This window comes from Chaetodon trifascialis, chromosome 9, assembly GCF_039877785.1.
Source record: "Chaetodon trifascialis isolate fChaTrf1 chromosome 9, fChaTrf1.hap1, whole genome shotgun sequence".
Taxonomy (NCBI): Eukaryota; Metazoa; Chordata; class Actinopteri; order Chaetodontiformes; family Chaetodontidae; genus Chaetodon; species Chaetodon trifascialis.
The window spans coordinates 5,611,127-5,626,254 of NC_092064.1; the positions used below are offsets into that span (position 1 = coordinate 5,611,127).

A 15,128-nucleotide genomic window follows, 5' to 3' on the forward strand; every position below is an offset into this window, starting at 1 on the left:
CAATGGCAATTAATTCTGATGATGTATCACACTACAAGCCTCAAAGCTACACTGACTCAGCTGTGATTGAGCTAACATTTACTGTAATGTAGTAGCGCTTCTCCACACACTCACAGATGCACATACTCTTACTTGAACTCACCAGAGACCATCCTCGCTGATGTTACATTCATGCCATGTCACCCCAGGGCACAGCGGCTGTGGCATCCTGCGTCATCACACACACTCTCCTATCGCACTTAAGATTGCCTCTGCTCTGTAATATTCCGAGGGGAGACCTGGGAGGACAGTATGTACTGTTAGAGATCTGACACACTGACTCATGACAATAATCGATGATCAACAGAAGCACATTTCAGTGAGGTCATGGGCCCAATCATGATTAACAAGGAATTCGCAATACATGGGTCTTTGAAAAGTCTGTATAAATTTATCAGAGGTGGGAGCAAGCCCCAAATCTTAGCCTTCAAGTCTCAAGCAAGTCCCATATTACTGTGGTGAGAATCAAGCAAGTCAATTGAGTCCCTGCTCTAAACCAGTCAAGTAATTGATCAGGCGAGTCACAATTCAAGTCATTAGAAATTCTGATGATCTTCCCCAGTGTCCACATTTAAATAATGAAAAAGACGATGGTCATAAAAACATGAGTTTTATTTTCAACATGAACAAAAAGTGTTGCACCTACCATATAAATCTTCCTGTTAGATTTACTCTCAGAAAACTTGCAGCTGTATTTAGGGTTCCTGTTATGCTTGCCATATTTTGTACTACGCACAGGTAGATCCTTTAAATTAAAGGTCATTTGTTTTTGCCACATGCTAAACACCTAGCGAAAGTCCAGTATTCAATAGGTTGATGAAAGCAGTGAGAGTGAACCAGAACATTGAAGGTGCAAGCCATAAAACCAAAACAATGGCCTGAAAGGCATTGACATGTTTAGCTGATTGGAACTGCCAGGGTTTACGGTCACTACAGGCAACCCTGTTTATATTCCACATAGTCATTAATTCCGTTCTTATAATTAAAATGCTGAATAGTGCACCTTTAAAATCAAATGTGAGTGACATCATCAGTGACCCCCAGGTGAGCTCTGATTGATGATTTACACGTTATGAATGGACAGGAGACCTGTGTGTTGAAAAGCAGGTGTTCTACCAGTGTGAATTATTGCTAGTGTATCATTTGCTGTTTGCTCCTAAATCCATTCGCAGGTAGTGAAAGTGAGGTTCCTGAAAAGTTTTTAGCTTGGTTTCCTGAAACCTGCCCAGTAAGTGAAACCTCATCCCTCCAGCTCTTTGCCAAGGATTGCCACCAGTCAGCTGCTAAAATCTTGTTTTCCACTGCGCTCATGCAGTCACTTCTGCCACTGTGTTGACAGCTCTCTTAATACAGATTTAGCAGAAGCTTGGCAGACCCACCAGCTCTTTCATAGTAGTAGAATGTTTTCACATTGCTATTCTTTAACTCTCTGGCCTCTCGTATTCTTTCCTATCCTTTTGTATAATCTTCCAGCAGCACAGGGGTTTGTTAGGCAGACCTTTTTTAATTTCCATGGTGTTTTTTTTAAACAAAGTAAAGGAATACAGAGCATTAAGTGCAACCACTAGTCTGTAGCGTTGATTATGAGTATAAATTGGCGTGGAATATGTCATGCTGCTACCTTTAAAGCCTTTATGCGTCGGCAGTAAACAAACAACATGCAGCTTGTTGCCACGGTAGCTATGGTAACTACTGGTAAGCACAACCTCAGGGGAGGCCGAAAATGCAGAGTAGCCACAGCGCACTTGTGTGTATGTGTTTGTGGCGCGTGCTCGTGCCCGTGCATGTGTTGTTGTTTCCGTGGAGACATCTCCTCTCAGAAGTGAAATCCATAGTTTGCTATCGTCTTATAAACCCTGTGTGTTCATGATGTGTGGTGTTACTCCCACGGTGTGACTTGCTGTTTGCACGTAACTTACCAGCTCGCCCACCAGGCTCGCCCAAGCTTGTTTCACTCAGCTGCTCTGGGTCTTGATTGTGACACAGCTGTGGGAATAAAGAGAGGTGCATGCATGAGGCAGGACATACAGGCTATCCTTATTTGAAGGTTAGAGAGTTCTGAAATATCACAAGAGCCCCAAATAAAAACAGGAAAAGCACAGATGTCCATTTGACAACACTTGTCATGATTGGGTATTGTGGAACTGTTCATTTGAGAGTCACTGCTTTAGTGAAAAGCCATGTTTATATACCGGGTCTTACTGACAGTATTCTCAGAGAAAACACAACTCTGATGATCACCCAGGATTCTCACTGTAATTTCACTGACGCATTTTTTTAGTCCATGTGTTTTCACAGTGTGAGGAGTTGAATAATGAAGGTTTGAGCTCATGTGATTATAAGGATGTGGTGGTCTTACCAGCTGCAGCTTTGTTAGTGAAGGGAATTTGTGGTGGTGAATAAGTTTTGGCACAACCAAATTCGGGTGCAAGCTTTGAAAATGCTGCTTGGCTAGTGTTCCTTTAGTGTTCAGTAAGCAAATTATCAGCTCGAATGACCATAGTATGTTAACTGCAAAACACGAAATTCCTCTCTTGAATTACAACATTGTTACTCAGTGTATTGAGGTCACAATAGCAGGTCATGTCCTCTAATGCTTGTCTTGACCACAGTTATTATGAAATCATAGTTCCATGAGGTATCAGGAGATGATAGAGAGAGGGAGAGGGAGAAATAGAGGGAGAAATTACTGAATCTCCATTTTGATTTGAATAATTACTTTCAATTTGGTACAAAGACTTGAAGCCACTGGCTGGAGAAGGACTCTGTGTGCTCAAAGACTCTAGGAAGGGAGGGGCACCATCTTTGACTGTGGTATCCAGTTGTGCTTAATACTGCCATGGTCTCCTCTGTGTCCCTTGACACAACACAAGATGTACAGATGTTGCCCCTCACTCCTCTGTTGCTTTTTTAAAGATGCTGTGTTTTAGCAGAATATCATGGTGATGTTACCCTTTGATAACAAAAAACTACCAGGACTGTGTAGGTGGATTTGATCAGGCTTGATAGACAGTTGCAACATAAGCAAACAACCCCGCAGTCATCCCATTTTGATTTAAATATTGCTGAATCCTGATTGGCGCTGTCAGTATGTGACATTGCTTTTTTTTTAGCTGGGCCCCACCCTCTGTCATGTGAAATATCTAAAACTGTTGGAATTTTGGAAGAAAGGTTGTGCATTTGTGTTGGACCACATCAGTCACAGTAACAGTTCAAGGCCTATGAGCTACTGACCATCACTGGTCATTGTGACGTTACGCCATTGCAATGTTGGATTTTTAAATTCAGTCTGTGGCTGGCTCAAACTGCTTCCGTTCAGTGTAAAACTAGGTCTGTATGAGCACTGTTAAAAGGGTTTATAGCTTAACCATCCTATCTGCAACAGAGTTATATTGGTTTCTGTAGATTCTGCATTCATTTAGTAAGGTTGTGGCCAAAAGTAAAATACTATGTATCACAGCTTAGCTCACAGTTGAGTGTAAGTGCCTTCATTCACCAGTGAGGGGACCTACAATGTAGAAAGCTACTCATTCACCTGTCAGGCTTCAGTGTTAACTGAATTTGTTCATTGAGGTATTGATCATCGGTCTTAAAGAGAAGTGTGTTTTGGGGCTTACTCATCTTGTAAGACAACAAATAGATGACTCAAACTATGACACCGCTTGTTTATCCCACCTCAGTTTAGCTGCCCACCACATTGCGCAAACCTGGTCATTTTCTGTAACTGATGAAAGTGGTGGCAGAGAGTAAATCCAGATCTAGGCACTATCTCATCAGAAAAGAACAGGTGAACTCTGTTTTAATGGTGCCATCTGCATTCCACCAAATGATAGAACAATGACACAAATTCAAGAAACAAACCTCATACTTCAACAAAGCCTGGCTTTAGCTGGCTGACTTAAAGCAAGGCCAGCTTCTTGGTGCTGTTAGTGTGGCTGGCTTAGCAGTACTCAAGTGAATGGCCACAGCTGCCTGGCCTGCCTCTGTGTGTTTTGGCCAGCAGTGTGTGTTGGCTTGTCTCCATCTCGCTGCCTGTCTGCCTGCTCCAGATCCATATGCTGAATTATTGATAGTCCAGTGGTCACAGAGAGAGAGAGATGCAGAGGGAGAAAGCGATAGAGACCCAGAAGGAGGGAAAATTACACTGAGGAGAAGTAGGTGTACTCAGAGAGAAGGCAGGGTGCCGAGGAGGAAGAGAGAGAGTGAGAGAGGATGGAGAGCAGTGAGAGAGAGAGGGAGGAGGGGAGAGAGACAGATGAAAGAAATAGGAGCCTCTTTCACTGAACTCAACACGGATCAGCAACACCAGATACTTTTATTTATTCAGACACTGCTGTGCATGTGAACAAGAGCCTCTCTCTGCGTCGGGCGCTGCAGGAACACACTGTGCTGCCTTGCCTGACTTCACCTCCAACACCCAGCTGGACTCTCCCATTTTAGCCGTGGGACACACATACTACACTGAAAGACAGAGGAGGGATGGGGTGGTGCCCTGCGAGAGAGGGGATTTGCAATTTGAGATGTCAAAATAGTTGGGAGAGATTCTGTTCCATACTTCTATCTCCTTGAATAAAATTTTAGATGGAATTGGAGTTGGTAGGAGAAGGTGGTTCCAGTGGGTTTTCCAAGTGAGTTGGATTTAAAGGGCCAGTAGAAGATGTTGTGCCTACCTTGAGCAGTAGATCATGCCTAAATGGTATATCAGTAAGCATGCTAGCTGGTGCAGATATGTCACACTCCTCAGAGCTGCTTGATGTGGGGTTATGATATAGTATTCATGTTACAGGCATCTCTCTACTATGCTTGGAGGCCTCAGGTCTTGGTTACCAGCCATGCACTGTAATAGCCTGTAGATAGGCAGAATAGACCATCATGCAGGATTCTTCACTGGGCCCTACATAGACATACAACCATACATACACCCTGGTGTCCAAGTGGGAAGAATGACACCATACACAGTGTGTTTCCACCCAATCCCCAGAATAAATGTTGTCAGTGTATGTTTCTGCAAACCATGGATTTTTGAAACTTTAGACCTCTCATTAGGTCTTTTGGTTTAGGCTTACTACAACAAGGAGGGTGTTGGATGCAAAAAGCAAAAACATTTCCACTGCACCCAATTTATAAGTTAAGCTTTCAGTCACAAGGTCCTTTGTCAGAGCTTCAGACACTCCAAATACACACAGAATATACCACATTGTCTGTCACAGGCAGGGGTTTCATCAATTAACATCAACACACACACACACATTATATGAAAACATAGTCACAAATGTATATTCATCTTGAAAACATAAAATCGCATTTCATCCAGAGACATAACACAGAAGTGTAAAAAAATATCTGAAATCTAAAACAAATGTCAAGTAAAAAAGTTCATGAAAAACATTTACTGAGTAAAATATGTCAAAGCATAATAAATTTTGCATCACAAATGGTCTTGTCAACAAAGATTCCTGCAGAACAGAAAGTTGTATCCAGCAGTACAACATTTTCTAACATTACTTTCATATCAAAGCCCTCATTAAGGCCTCTAAGCTGTATAGCACCGGGTACAGTTCCAAGTCCCTTAGAGGGTTCAGTACATTCAACTCCCAAAAAACATAAAGCAGAGGCATTATGAGAGAATTCATGAAAGTGACGTGCCACGGGATAATTCACATCCTCGTATCGAATTCCACTCCTGCATTGTTTTAGTTTCCAGGTCGTTTTACCAACATAAACTTTTTTCAGAGGCACCTTTTTAGGATGTAAATCACATTCTCTGTGTAATAATTTTATAATAACTTTTTTGCCTGATTTGGCATGATGAAAACACTTTTAGTTTTAATAGAATTGTTACACTTGGACACTATTGCCAGATGGGACAAAATGTTTTTGTAGTGGAACCAGCAGCATCTGTCTGGAAGCAACATTAGCTTTGAAAGACATTTGAAAGACGAAAGACTGTGGATGCATGTGGGAGTGTGCACACTGTCTGCCACAGTGTCTTATTAGGTGTTGCCTTGGTAAGAATAAATTGTGGCTTTATAGTTTGATAAAGTTACATTATCTTTGTAGGTGAACACAGTGCAGACATTTCACATCAATTTCCACTTAGGACTCATTATGTACCACTCAGAAATAGCATCAACTTTGTTGACAGTTTAAGATGTGATCTTCACTCTCTCAGTGATAGAAGGTTCAAGTAGTTGTAAGTTGACTTTGATAACCGAATAGAAGCAAATGGCTGCCTTCAGCCTGAAAGTCTGTGAAAACACAGTGACAAATCTGAAACTCTATATCATGCTTTGAAAATGGGTTGTAATGGACAGAGAGTATCATTTTTGTAAAGGGATTAAAACATCAAAAAAATGCTGCTCAAATCCTTTAAATAACAGGACACTGAATATCAGTGTGGGTCAGTGTTTGGTATTTGCTCATGTTTTACATGGTACGCCAAGTATGTATCACTTTAGATTTGATGTTTTCATGATGTAATGCCCAAAAGGTGGAAGTTGTGTAGTCAGTGATGCACATTCTTGAATCATATTGTGTCTTTAGAAGCAGATTAATGCTTAGTGAAGCAAGGATAAATGATGTCCTAACTGCTGCCTACATTGAGTGTAAGTATTGATTTGATTGTTGCTGATGAACTAATACTGGTGTCTCTTTGCTGTGGCTGCAGTCGATGCAGTCTTCCAGAGGCTCTCCTTCCCTGTGGCTGAGAAACCAGCAGCAGCAGCAGCAGCATGTCCCGCGTCTCCTCCACCGCCAAGCGCTACTCTGGCCCCTCCTATACCAGCCACTACAGCTCCTACGGCTCCACCCTGACCCCGGGCCTTAGCTCCTATAGCGAGCGGGACAGGCTGTCCTCCTACAAGTCTCCCACGTCCTCCTCCACCTCCTCCTCAGGTTACTCGTCCTCCAGCTATCTGAGCAGCTCCACCGCCCGCAGCCGCAACTACAGCACCTCCTCAGACCCCGACCGTGACCGGGGCCGAACCATCCCACGCACTGACATCCTCGGGAGCAGCAGCAGCAACCGCCGGAGTGAGAGCCTCAGCAGAACCCCCGTCAAAAGCTATGGAGGGTCGGGGCTGAGTGGGGGATCGGCCTACACCGGCTACAGTTCATACTCTTCGTCCTCGGCCCAGTCCAGCTACCTCTCCTCTTCACCGGTGGCCTCCAGCATCTCGCTCAGCCGACGAAAATCTGTATCCCAGAGTGACTTGAGCAGGGATCTGGCCTCTCTGGGCCTCAGTGACACCTCCTCCTCTCCCTCCACCCCATCTTCTTCCACCAGTGCCCTGCGAAGCTACCGCAGTCGGACCAGCGATGTGGCCAACTCATATGGCACAAGCTCCCGCCCGGGCTACTCAGGCCTGTCGCGGAGCTCTACTCAGGAGGCCCTTTCACAGAGCTCCACCCAGGAGGCCTTCAGCAGCAGCAGCAGAGCATACACCTCTTCGACATGGGAGCCGAGCAGTAACGGGCTATCCAACTCCCCCACCAGGGACTCCACGGTAAGAGAATATCCTCTGTTCTTGCACATGCTGGCTCGAAGCTTTCTGCTTTTTTTGAGGATGTACTGCTCCAGAGGGATCAATATCCAGGCTGAGTAAGGCTGAACAGAGTCACAGCTGCAGTCATCCCCACAGAGGCACACTGGTGTCATCTCTTTAGTTTCACACACATGGTAAAGTCCCATAATGCTTTGTGGCTTCTGACACTGCTGTTTTTTACCAAATGGGGGCACTGTTGCTCAAATTAATTTCAATGCACTTGATGTCCTGGTTCACAGTAATATACCAGAGATGCCTTGAACATGTTCCTTGATAGTTATTCAGTAAAAACAAAAAACAACACGTCTTTTTTCTTTCTGATGTAGTACTATAACCAATCATATACAAAATGGAGGTCGTTATTCAAGTGTACGTAAGTAGTTCCATGGTCATGTGACAAATGAGCTCTTAGTATGGATACCTGACCCCTTCTAACCCAGCAATTAGCCAGCTTACACCTCTCAGATGTAACTGCTTGGCTATGATGAGCTGGGTCTTCAGGCCACTAGCCTTGTCTCTGAGCTCAGTTTTAATGACCTGAGCTTCCTCTTTGCAGGTCAGAAAACACAACTGACCCACTTCCCCTCAGGATTAGTCCAGATAACCACTTACATGAGTGGAAGAGGATGTGGAGAGTGGAGGATGGGGGCAGTGGATAGGAGGGAGGAGGAAGAGTGGAAAAGACAATTAGGGAAAATTTGTTGTAAATCTTTACGTGAAAGGGTTTTTCAGTGCACATCAAGTACTTATAACCATGAAAAGCTCTCTAACTGTTATTTTCAATCATAGGATCAAATACAAGTTCAATATAATATTAGATTGAATGGTGCATATGTTTGTCATATTGAAGTGATGAGCCCAAGCTTCCACTGTCTTTCACTTTGACAGGATTGGTCACAACATCAAAAGGAAGACTCATTTGTTTAGTACATCAACAGAAAATGTATGTTTGCGTCGTCTATGCATTGTTCCTTGGGCATAAATGTAAACTATGTGTCAGTTCAAGCATCTCCTTTGTAAGAATCTGCTCATTTTCCCTGTTTCATATTATGGTACATTAAATATCTTTGGCATTTTTGGGGCAGACAAATCATGTTTGGCTCTGTGAAAGAAAGTAAGAGGCATTATTCATTATTTTCTGACATTATGTTGACAAAGCAACTAATCTCTATATATAAATGAAATAATTGATAGTAAAATTAATGATTTGTTGCAGCCCTCAACAACCACATCAAAAGCTAATTGCTCAAAATGTACCATAGAGTCAGCTCAGCACTTGTCTTACATTTTTTCAATAAAAGCCAAACATTATAAGCTTTAAATTTATTATTGGATATTGAACTAGGTTACACTACTTTATGGGTATTTCTGTGTCCAGCCCATGTGCACCTTATTGTGTTGTTTGTTTTGTCAAGTGATACACAGGTTCAGGGCCAATTTGGCTAGGTAACATTCAGAGAGTCTTAGACCCTAGCATGGAATTTCACTACCAGTATCATTTAAAAAGAGCTGTTTCCACTTATTCTGGATAATTACAGGCCTGCTCAAGTTGAAAGTGGGTACCAGAATACTGGGAATTACGTATGTGAGGCCACCGAGCACCATGCACCCATCAAAGTGACAGTAAACACCCAGACAGCCCGGAGAAGAGGTTCAATTAGCTATTCATTAAAATCACCTGTGCCTGTTTATCATGGGTGTGCAGGGCCTTTAAAACAAACATCTAACCGAAAACATTGCATTATTAGTACACAAAACATAAAAATCTCATGAAATATTCGGACTTGCTGTATGTACTTGAATGAGTGATTCAAGTGAGGTCTACCAATTTTAACTCACTGGTGTTGTGGCAGGTTACTTGCTGCCATCATGAGCTTTACTGGGAAAAATAAAGCCTGCTGTACATTTTCTTATCAGCCAGGTGATCAATACAAAAATAGATTAACATGACCTAATACGACCTACACATTACAGAAACCTGGGTCTCCTGAGTCAAAGATGAAGATCACTTCATCACCATAAAGTATAACTGACCCTTTCCTCCAGCAGACTTCACAAGCTTGAGCTGGACTTCTATTCTCATCTAACCTAACAAGTAATCAACACCTATCCATCACGCATGGACTGAGAATATAAGGCTTTAACTGGATGTCACCAGCTGGGCTTTTTCTACCGTTAATTAACCCCAGGCCTCTGTCACTTCAGGCACATTTAATCACCTTCTTCCCCCAGGGCTAAGCATCTGCACTGATAAACATTTAAAGCCAGAGCCTGCAGAAACCAGCCTGAGTCCGGGTCCTGAGTTTGAAATTGTTCTATGTTTTCATAATGGCAATGGTGAACATTTAGACTGTTGAAGCAAGGCTATGCCTCATTTACTAAACAGCAACCAACTGACAATTTAGTTTATTATACATTTAGTATAACTGTAGCAGAATTAGAGAAGAAGTATTCAAGTCACTGAAATGACTCAGTTATACCATTGCTAGCTAACATGATTGAACAGAAGCCAACATAAGCTACTTGTCATACCAGACCAAGTGAGGGTACATTGTGCATTTTATTGCCAATGAATTCACCTTTTAATTTGTTAGAGGAAGAATGTGTTATATTTAAAAAAAAAAAAATATTACAGTCTAACTATTAATTCCATCCATCCATTCATTATCTATACCGCCTATCCCTTCCGGGGTTGCGGGGGGCTGGAGCCTATCCCAGCTACAATGGGCGAGAGGCGGGGTACACCCTGAACCGGTCGCCAGCCGATTGCAGGGCCACATGCAAAGACAGACAAACATTCACACTCACACTCACACCTACGGACAATTTTAGAGTCATCAATTAACCTAATGAGCATGTTTTTGGTCTGTGGGAGGAAACCAGAGTACCCGGAGAGAACCCACGCATGCACAGGAAGAACATGCAAGCTTCACACAGAAGGGCCCCGCCTGACCCGGGGATCAAACCGGCAACCTTCTTGCTGTGAGGCACGCACACTACCTGCTGCGCCACCGTGCAGCCCCCTAACTATTAGTTGATTGGCAAAAAATATTTTGTCACTTTGTTAATCAAGTAATCAATTAATCATCATCATTTTATGGCAGCAGTATTTGCCATGCAAATTGTTTTTGGACTTCAGTAGTTGCACAGATTGAACAACTAAGAATAACGTGTTGGGTTTTAAAGGTGCTGCGAAGATGATCTGTTGTTACATTAAGATACAGCCAGGCTAACTGTTTCCCAGTGTTTCCAGATTTTATGCTTAGCTAAGCTAACTGGCTGCTAGATCCTGCTACATGTTTAGACATTTTCATCAGTCATTCATCAGATTAGTAATCAATAGATTTTTTAATAGGGAAAATAATTATCAGCTGCAACCCTAGCTTGATTTGCATTTGATTGTATGAATTTACTGTATGATGGTACGAGTACATAAACTCTATTCATGGTGCTCTCAGTCAGCAGTTCCTTATCAGCAAACATACCTTCAAGCAGCAAGAGTGATGAGTGGTGCTCTGTTTTTGAGGTGATCATGAGGAAAGTCAGCAAGGAGACACTCTATCCATTATTGATATTGACCATGAAACTCCACCTTCAACCCACCAATAATCACTTCCTCACTCTCCTCTCAAAGTTTTGCTCAACACAGCGTTAGTTTGGTTGTCGATTGACTTTGCATTCTCTGATTTCCATCCACATATACCAAACTCAACATGTTCAGTGCAGCCTCTTTTTTTCTGATGTTCTAGTTCTTCCAATTGAATGTAACAAAAGCAGTCCTACAGGATCATTAGTGAATAGTGTTGTGCGTTATGCTCAATTTTCCAACTGTCAGCCCAACAACTGCTGCTAAATTCACACAGGTGTGTGCTAACTTCATGATCATTCATTAAATTAGCAGACTAAACTAACAAAAACACACCAAAAGAACAACCACAATGACCTCAGCCAATCACTGATTAGTCAATATATTTGTCTACATCGCCCAACCCAACAGCCGTTCTCTATTACAACTAGTTCATATTACAATACTAGGTTTTGTAATACGAATGTTTAAACCCACTTATGCCACTGTTGAAGGGTGTCTTGAAATAGCATTAGCAAAACAAGGTAAACTCAGCCCGACAACACAAAAATAGCAGCTGCTGGTGCCACATGGTCCTGTTCATCTTGTGCCATGTTTATGAGTAAGACAAGCTGGTTAGCATGACTACTGTTATTGATTTCCCTGTTTTTCATACACGATATTCAAATCAGACCAGGACACTTAGAAGAAAAAAAACATATGATGTAAGCATATCTGTCTTTACTAAGTGTAAGATTTACAACAATGCTTTGCCAACCAAGTTTAGAAGAAAACGCCTTACTGGTCCAACAGTGGAAGAAACATAAGCATTCAGATTATCATACAGGCTGTAAATGAACTCTCAGGGTTGTCAAACATATTTGGAAGAGAGGAGGACAATTATTACCCGAGCTTTGCCATGGTTGTGCAATGACGTATTACTGGCAACATTACAGGTTCATTCACATTCAGTTCTTCTTCCAAATAAAGTGGTGTAGGTAATCTGACTACAGTGTTTACAGCATGTCCAATTACTGGCTTCAAACTCAGTCCAACCCTGTTTGTTACTGTCCACACTTGTTGAGTTTTCAGGATCTATATGTGACTTATAAACTTGAAAGACGAAACAGTGTTACCTCACCTTGAGTTTAGAACCAGCTCTGTCTAAAGACTGTCAACCTTTGCCTCCTACAAGCAAACAGGAACAGCAAGGCCAGCCTGGCATGCCTGAGTGAAAGCTGTCTTGACTCGGCTACAGGTTATTCTGCTCAGGCTTTGCGTCTAGACTTTCTGTTGAGTCAACAGTATTTTTCAACTGTCTGACTCTCAGTTCACCACCTTGGTCAGACAGCTTATGGTTTGATTAAAAAAAAAAGAATGGTCTGGTGTGATTTGGAGCTTTACTTTGTTCTCTGACAAATAAGGGCCATTACTTAAGTGGGTGTGAGTTATGGTTCTGCTTGATAGGGTGTGAGGGACAGTGTGTGCCACGTATATCAGGGCAGCTTTTGTAACATTACAAAAAACAGCAGAATACTGGACCCATTCCATGTATAGACTAGTATCAATACTGGGAATCTGACCACAAATCAAAACTTGGTGTCATTCTCCATACTAAGTATGAGAATATTCTTGTAATGAACAGAGCAGCAGTGCTTTAGCTGCATATCCATGTCAGGGTCATGGTGGCAGCAGGGTGTACAACAGGCCAGATGTCCTGCACTTCTTGAGGTCCCTGAACTGCCAGCTAGTAATATTTGTGTTTGGTAGAGTTTGTTCTCAGGCATCTGAACAACCTGAAAAAATGTCAGTGATATAGTGGCAGAACCAGGAGTGTCTCTCAAATTGCAGAAATCTCCACCCACTTGTACATAATGAGTCTAGCCAACAGCTTAGGACTTATGTCATCAACTTTGGGTCACTACCCAAAGCTCATAACTGTACTAGAGGGTTGATGGAGGTTTACCAGTAAATCAAGAGCTTTGCTTTGTGGGTCAGCTTTCACTTCACCTCCCAAGTCTGATACAATGGTTGCATTACTACAGCTGAAGCCCCGTCACCCCTGGATTTTGTTTTCTCTCGACCTAGCACTTAAATTCATTTATTACATTGAAAATGATAGTTTGACAAAACAATCTTATCTCAAGATCTTCTTCATATCTCTTTCAATCACTTCTATACTCTTCATCATCAGTGGAAATTTGCCATTATCACCACCTGACCTAATTAGGGAACTTTGGTCATGAAATATATAAATACAAAACTTGTGAAGTGCACGTTGAGTAATAATTATTTTGCAAAGAACAATGGAAGTTCGATTTGTGCGTTTTGTCAGACTTTGAAAACCCCTGATGTAGACTGACACATCCTCATAATAAGTCGATCAGCACCTAGTCTAATTGAATTCTGTCTGGTATCCAGTTCTAAAGTGACCGTACAGAAGACTTTGTTCTGTTCTGGAACTCTATGGATCTCCCACATAAACTCACCCGCATGCTACGAATGAGGTGATGTCAGCATGTAACGTCAGTGCTAGCAAGTTGAAGAACACTACATATGTATCTTGTAGGAATGTAAAATAAGGGCCCGGATCTGTTTGTTTCAACTGTCCTCCAAAAGAATGTGTTGTACCTAGGTTAAATTTAAACTCTTGAGTTAAGAGATTGTCAGTCTAATGTGCCTAATTTAGCTTAGGGAATAGAGCAGCTATCCCTAGATAATTGTACCCTGACTTCTCCTAGATAACATGCTCGGAGACTGCCTTTGTCCCATTTTTTTTTCCAGACTGCTTAGCTCTTTCTATCAGATATCAGAAAATAAACATTGACTCTTTGCCCCCTTCTCTCACATTGTAGTTTTCCACCTCAAGGATTTAGACATGCAGACAAACACACACACGTTTAGCCTGGTAATGGAATGTGCTCCTTGGCTGTTTGTTGTGTACACAAGCTTGAGCCTGGGTCATGAGATGGGGGACATGTTGCACTTCTTTCACTCTACACATGCATTCGGCTCAAATCACCCACACTGTAAACCCACTGTGTATTTCAGTCCTTTCTCAGAAGACAAGTCCAGAAATGCATGTTGCATCCACATGGTCAGTAGCTGATACTTTAAGCTAAAAGAAACTAAAGGCTGACTTTCATAACAAGACATAGCAGATAGCAGGGCTGGCGTACTGTTTTGCCAGTTTGGTATTTTGGTGACCCTGAACTATGCTGCCTGTAAGTGGGAGGTGAGGCACAGCACATTCTGTTGTCTGGCTCACTAATTAGCTGCATCAGTTTGGAAACCTCTAAAAAACAGCTACGATACCTGGTCTCAGACCATCTGTTATCAAGACCTTCAACAGTGTCATCAGGTGCTTGTAGTCAACAATCTTGCGTAACCACCACCAGCACTATAACGTGCTACACCTCATATTTCCTCAGTTTTCTCATTTTAAGATGGACTGTTCCAAATGTTGAAACATCTTTCATTTACCTGAAATAGATACAACAGCATATCACCAAACGCTTCTGGGTCTGTCACATTTTTGTGTATCACCTGACTGTGGTCATGGAATTAAAAAACACTGACACAACGCCTGCATGTTTTCCAAATTTTGCTTCTTAATTCTCTAGCAATCAACAAGCTGTAATTGGAGAGAGAGATGAATTTGTTCTAGCACTGAAAGGAAAACCCTGTAAAACAGTTGTGGTTGAGTCCCTCAGTAGTGTCTGGAAGTATTATTTCAGGTCCCTTCAGCTATAATTCAATCATTATTCCTTATTATTCCTTCCTACTCATTTCTGAGGAAACCATTGAAAAGACTTAACACTTGTATATTAACATTGTGTCTCATCTGATTCATTGTTACATTTAAGTCCTCCTTTTCTTCTTGTTCCTTAACTTGAATATTTGGTGCACATACACTGAGAATGGAGCTTACAGAGAAGTAGGAGACATCCTGTATCCAGCAGTTCAACTTGTGAAATGAA

General features: G+C 42.0%; 1 protein-coding gene across 2 annotated transcripts in view; it reads left to right on the top strand.

Annotated features, from left to right (window-relative positions):
• Positions 1 to 15,128, top strand: part of usp2a (ubiquitin specific peptidase 2a) — a 41,408-nt gene that overhangs the window by 6,610 nt on the left and 19,670 nt on the right. For both annotated transcript variants that reach the window (XM_070970525.1, XM_070970524.1), the window contains one exon: positions 6,707 to 7,544. In XM_070970525.1, coding sequence (XP_070826626.1) covers positions 6,771 to 7,544 — 774 coding nt within the window. In that variant the 5' untranslated portion in view covers positions 6,707 to 6,770. The remainder of the gene's footprint in view (positions 1 to 6,706; positions 7,545 to 15,128) is intronic.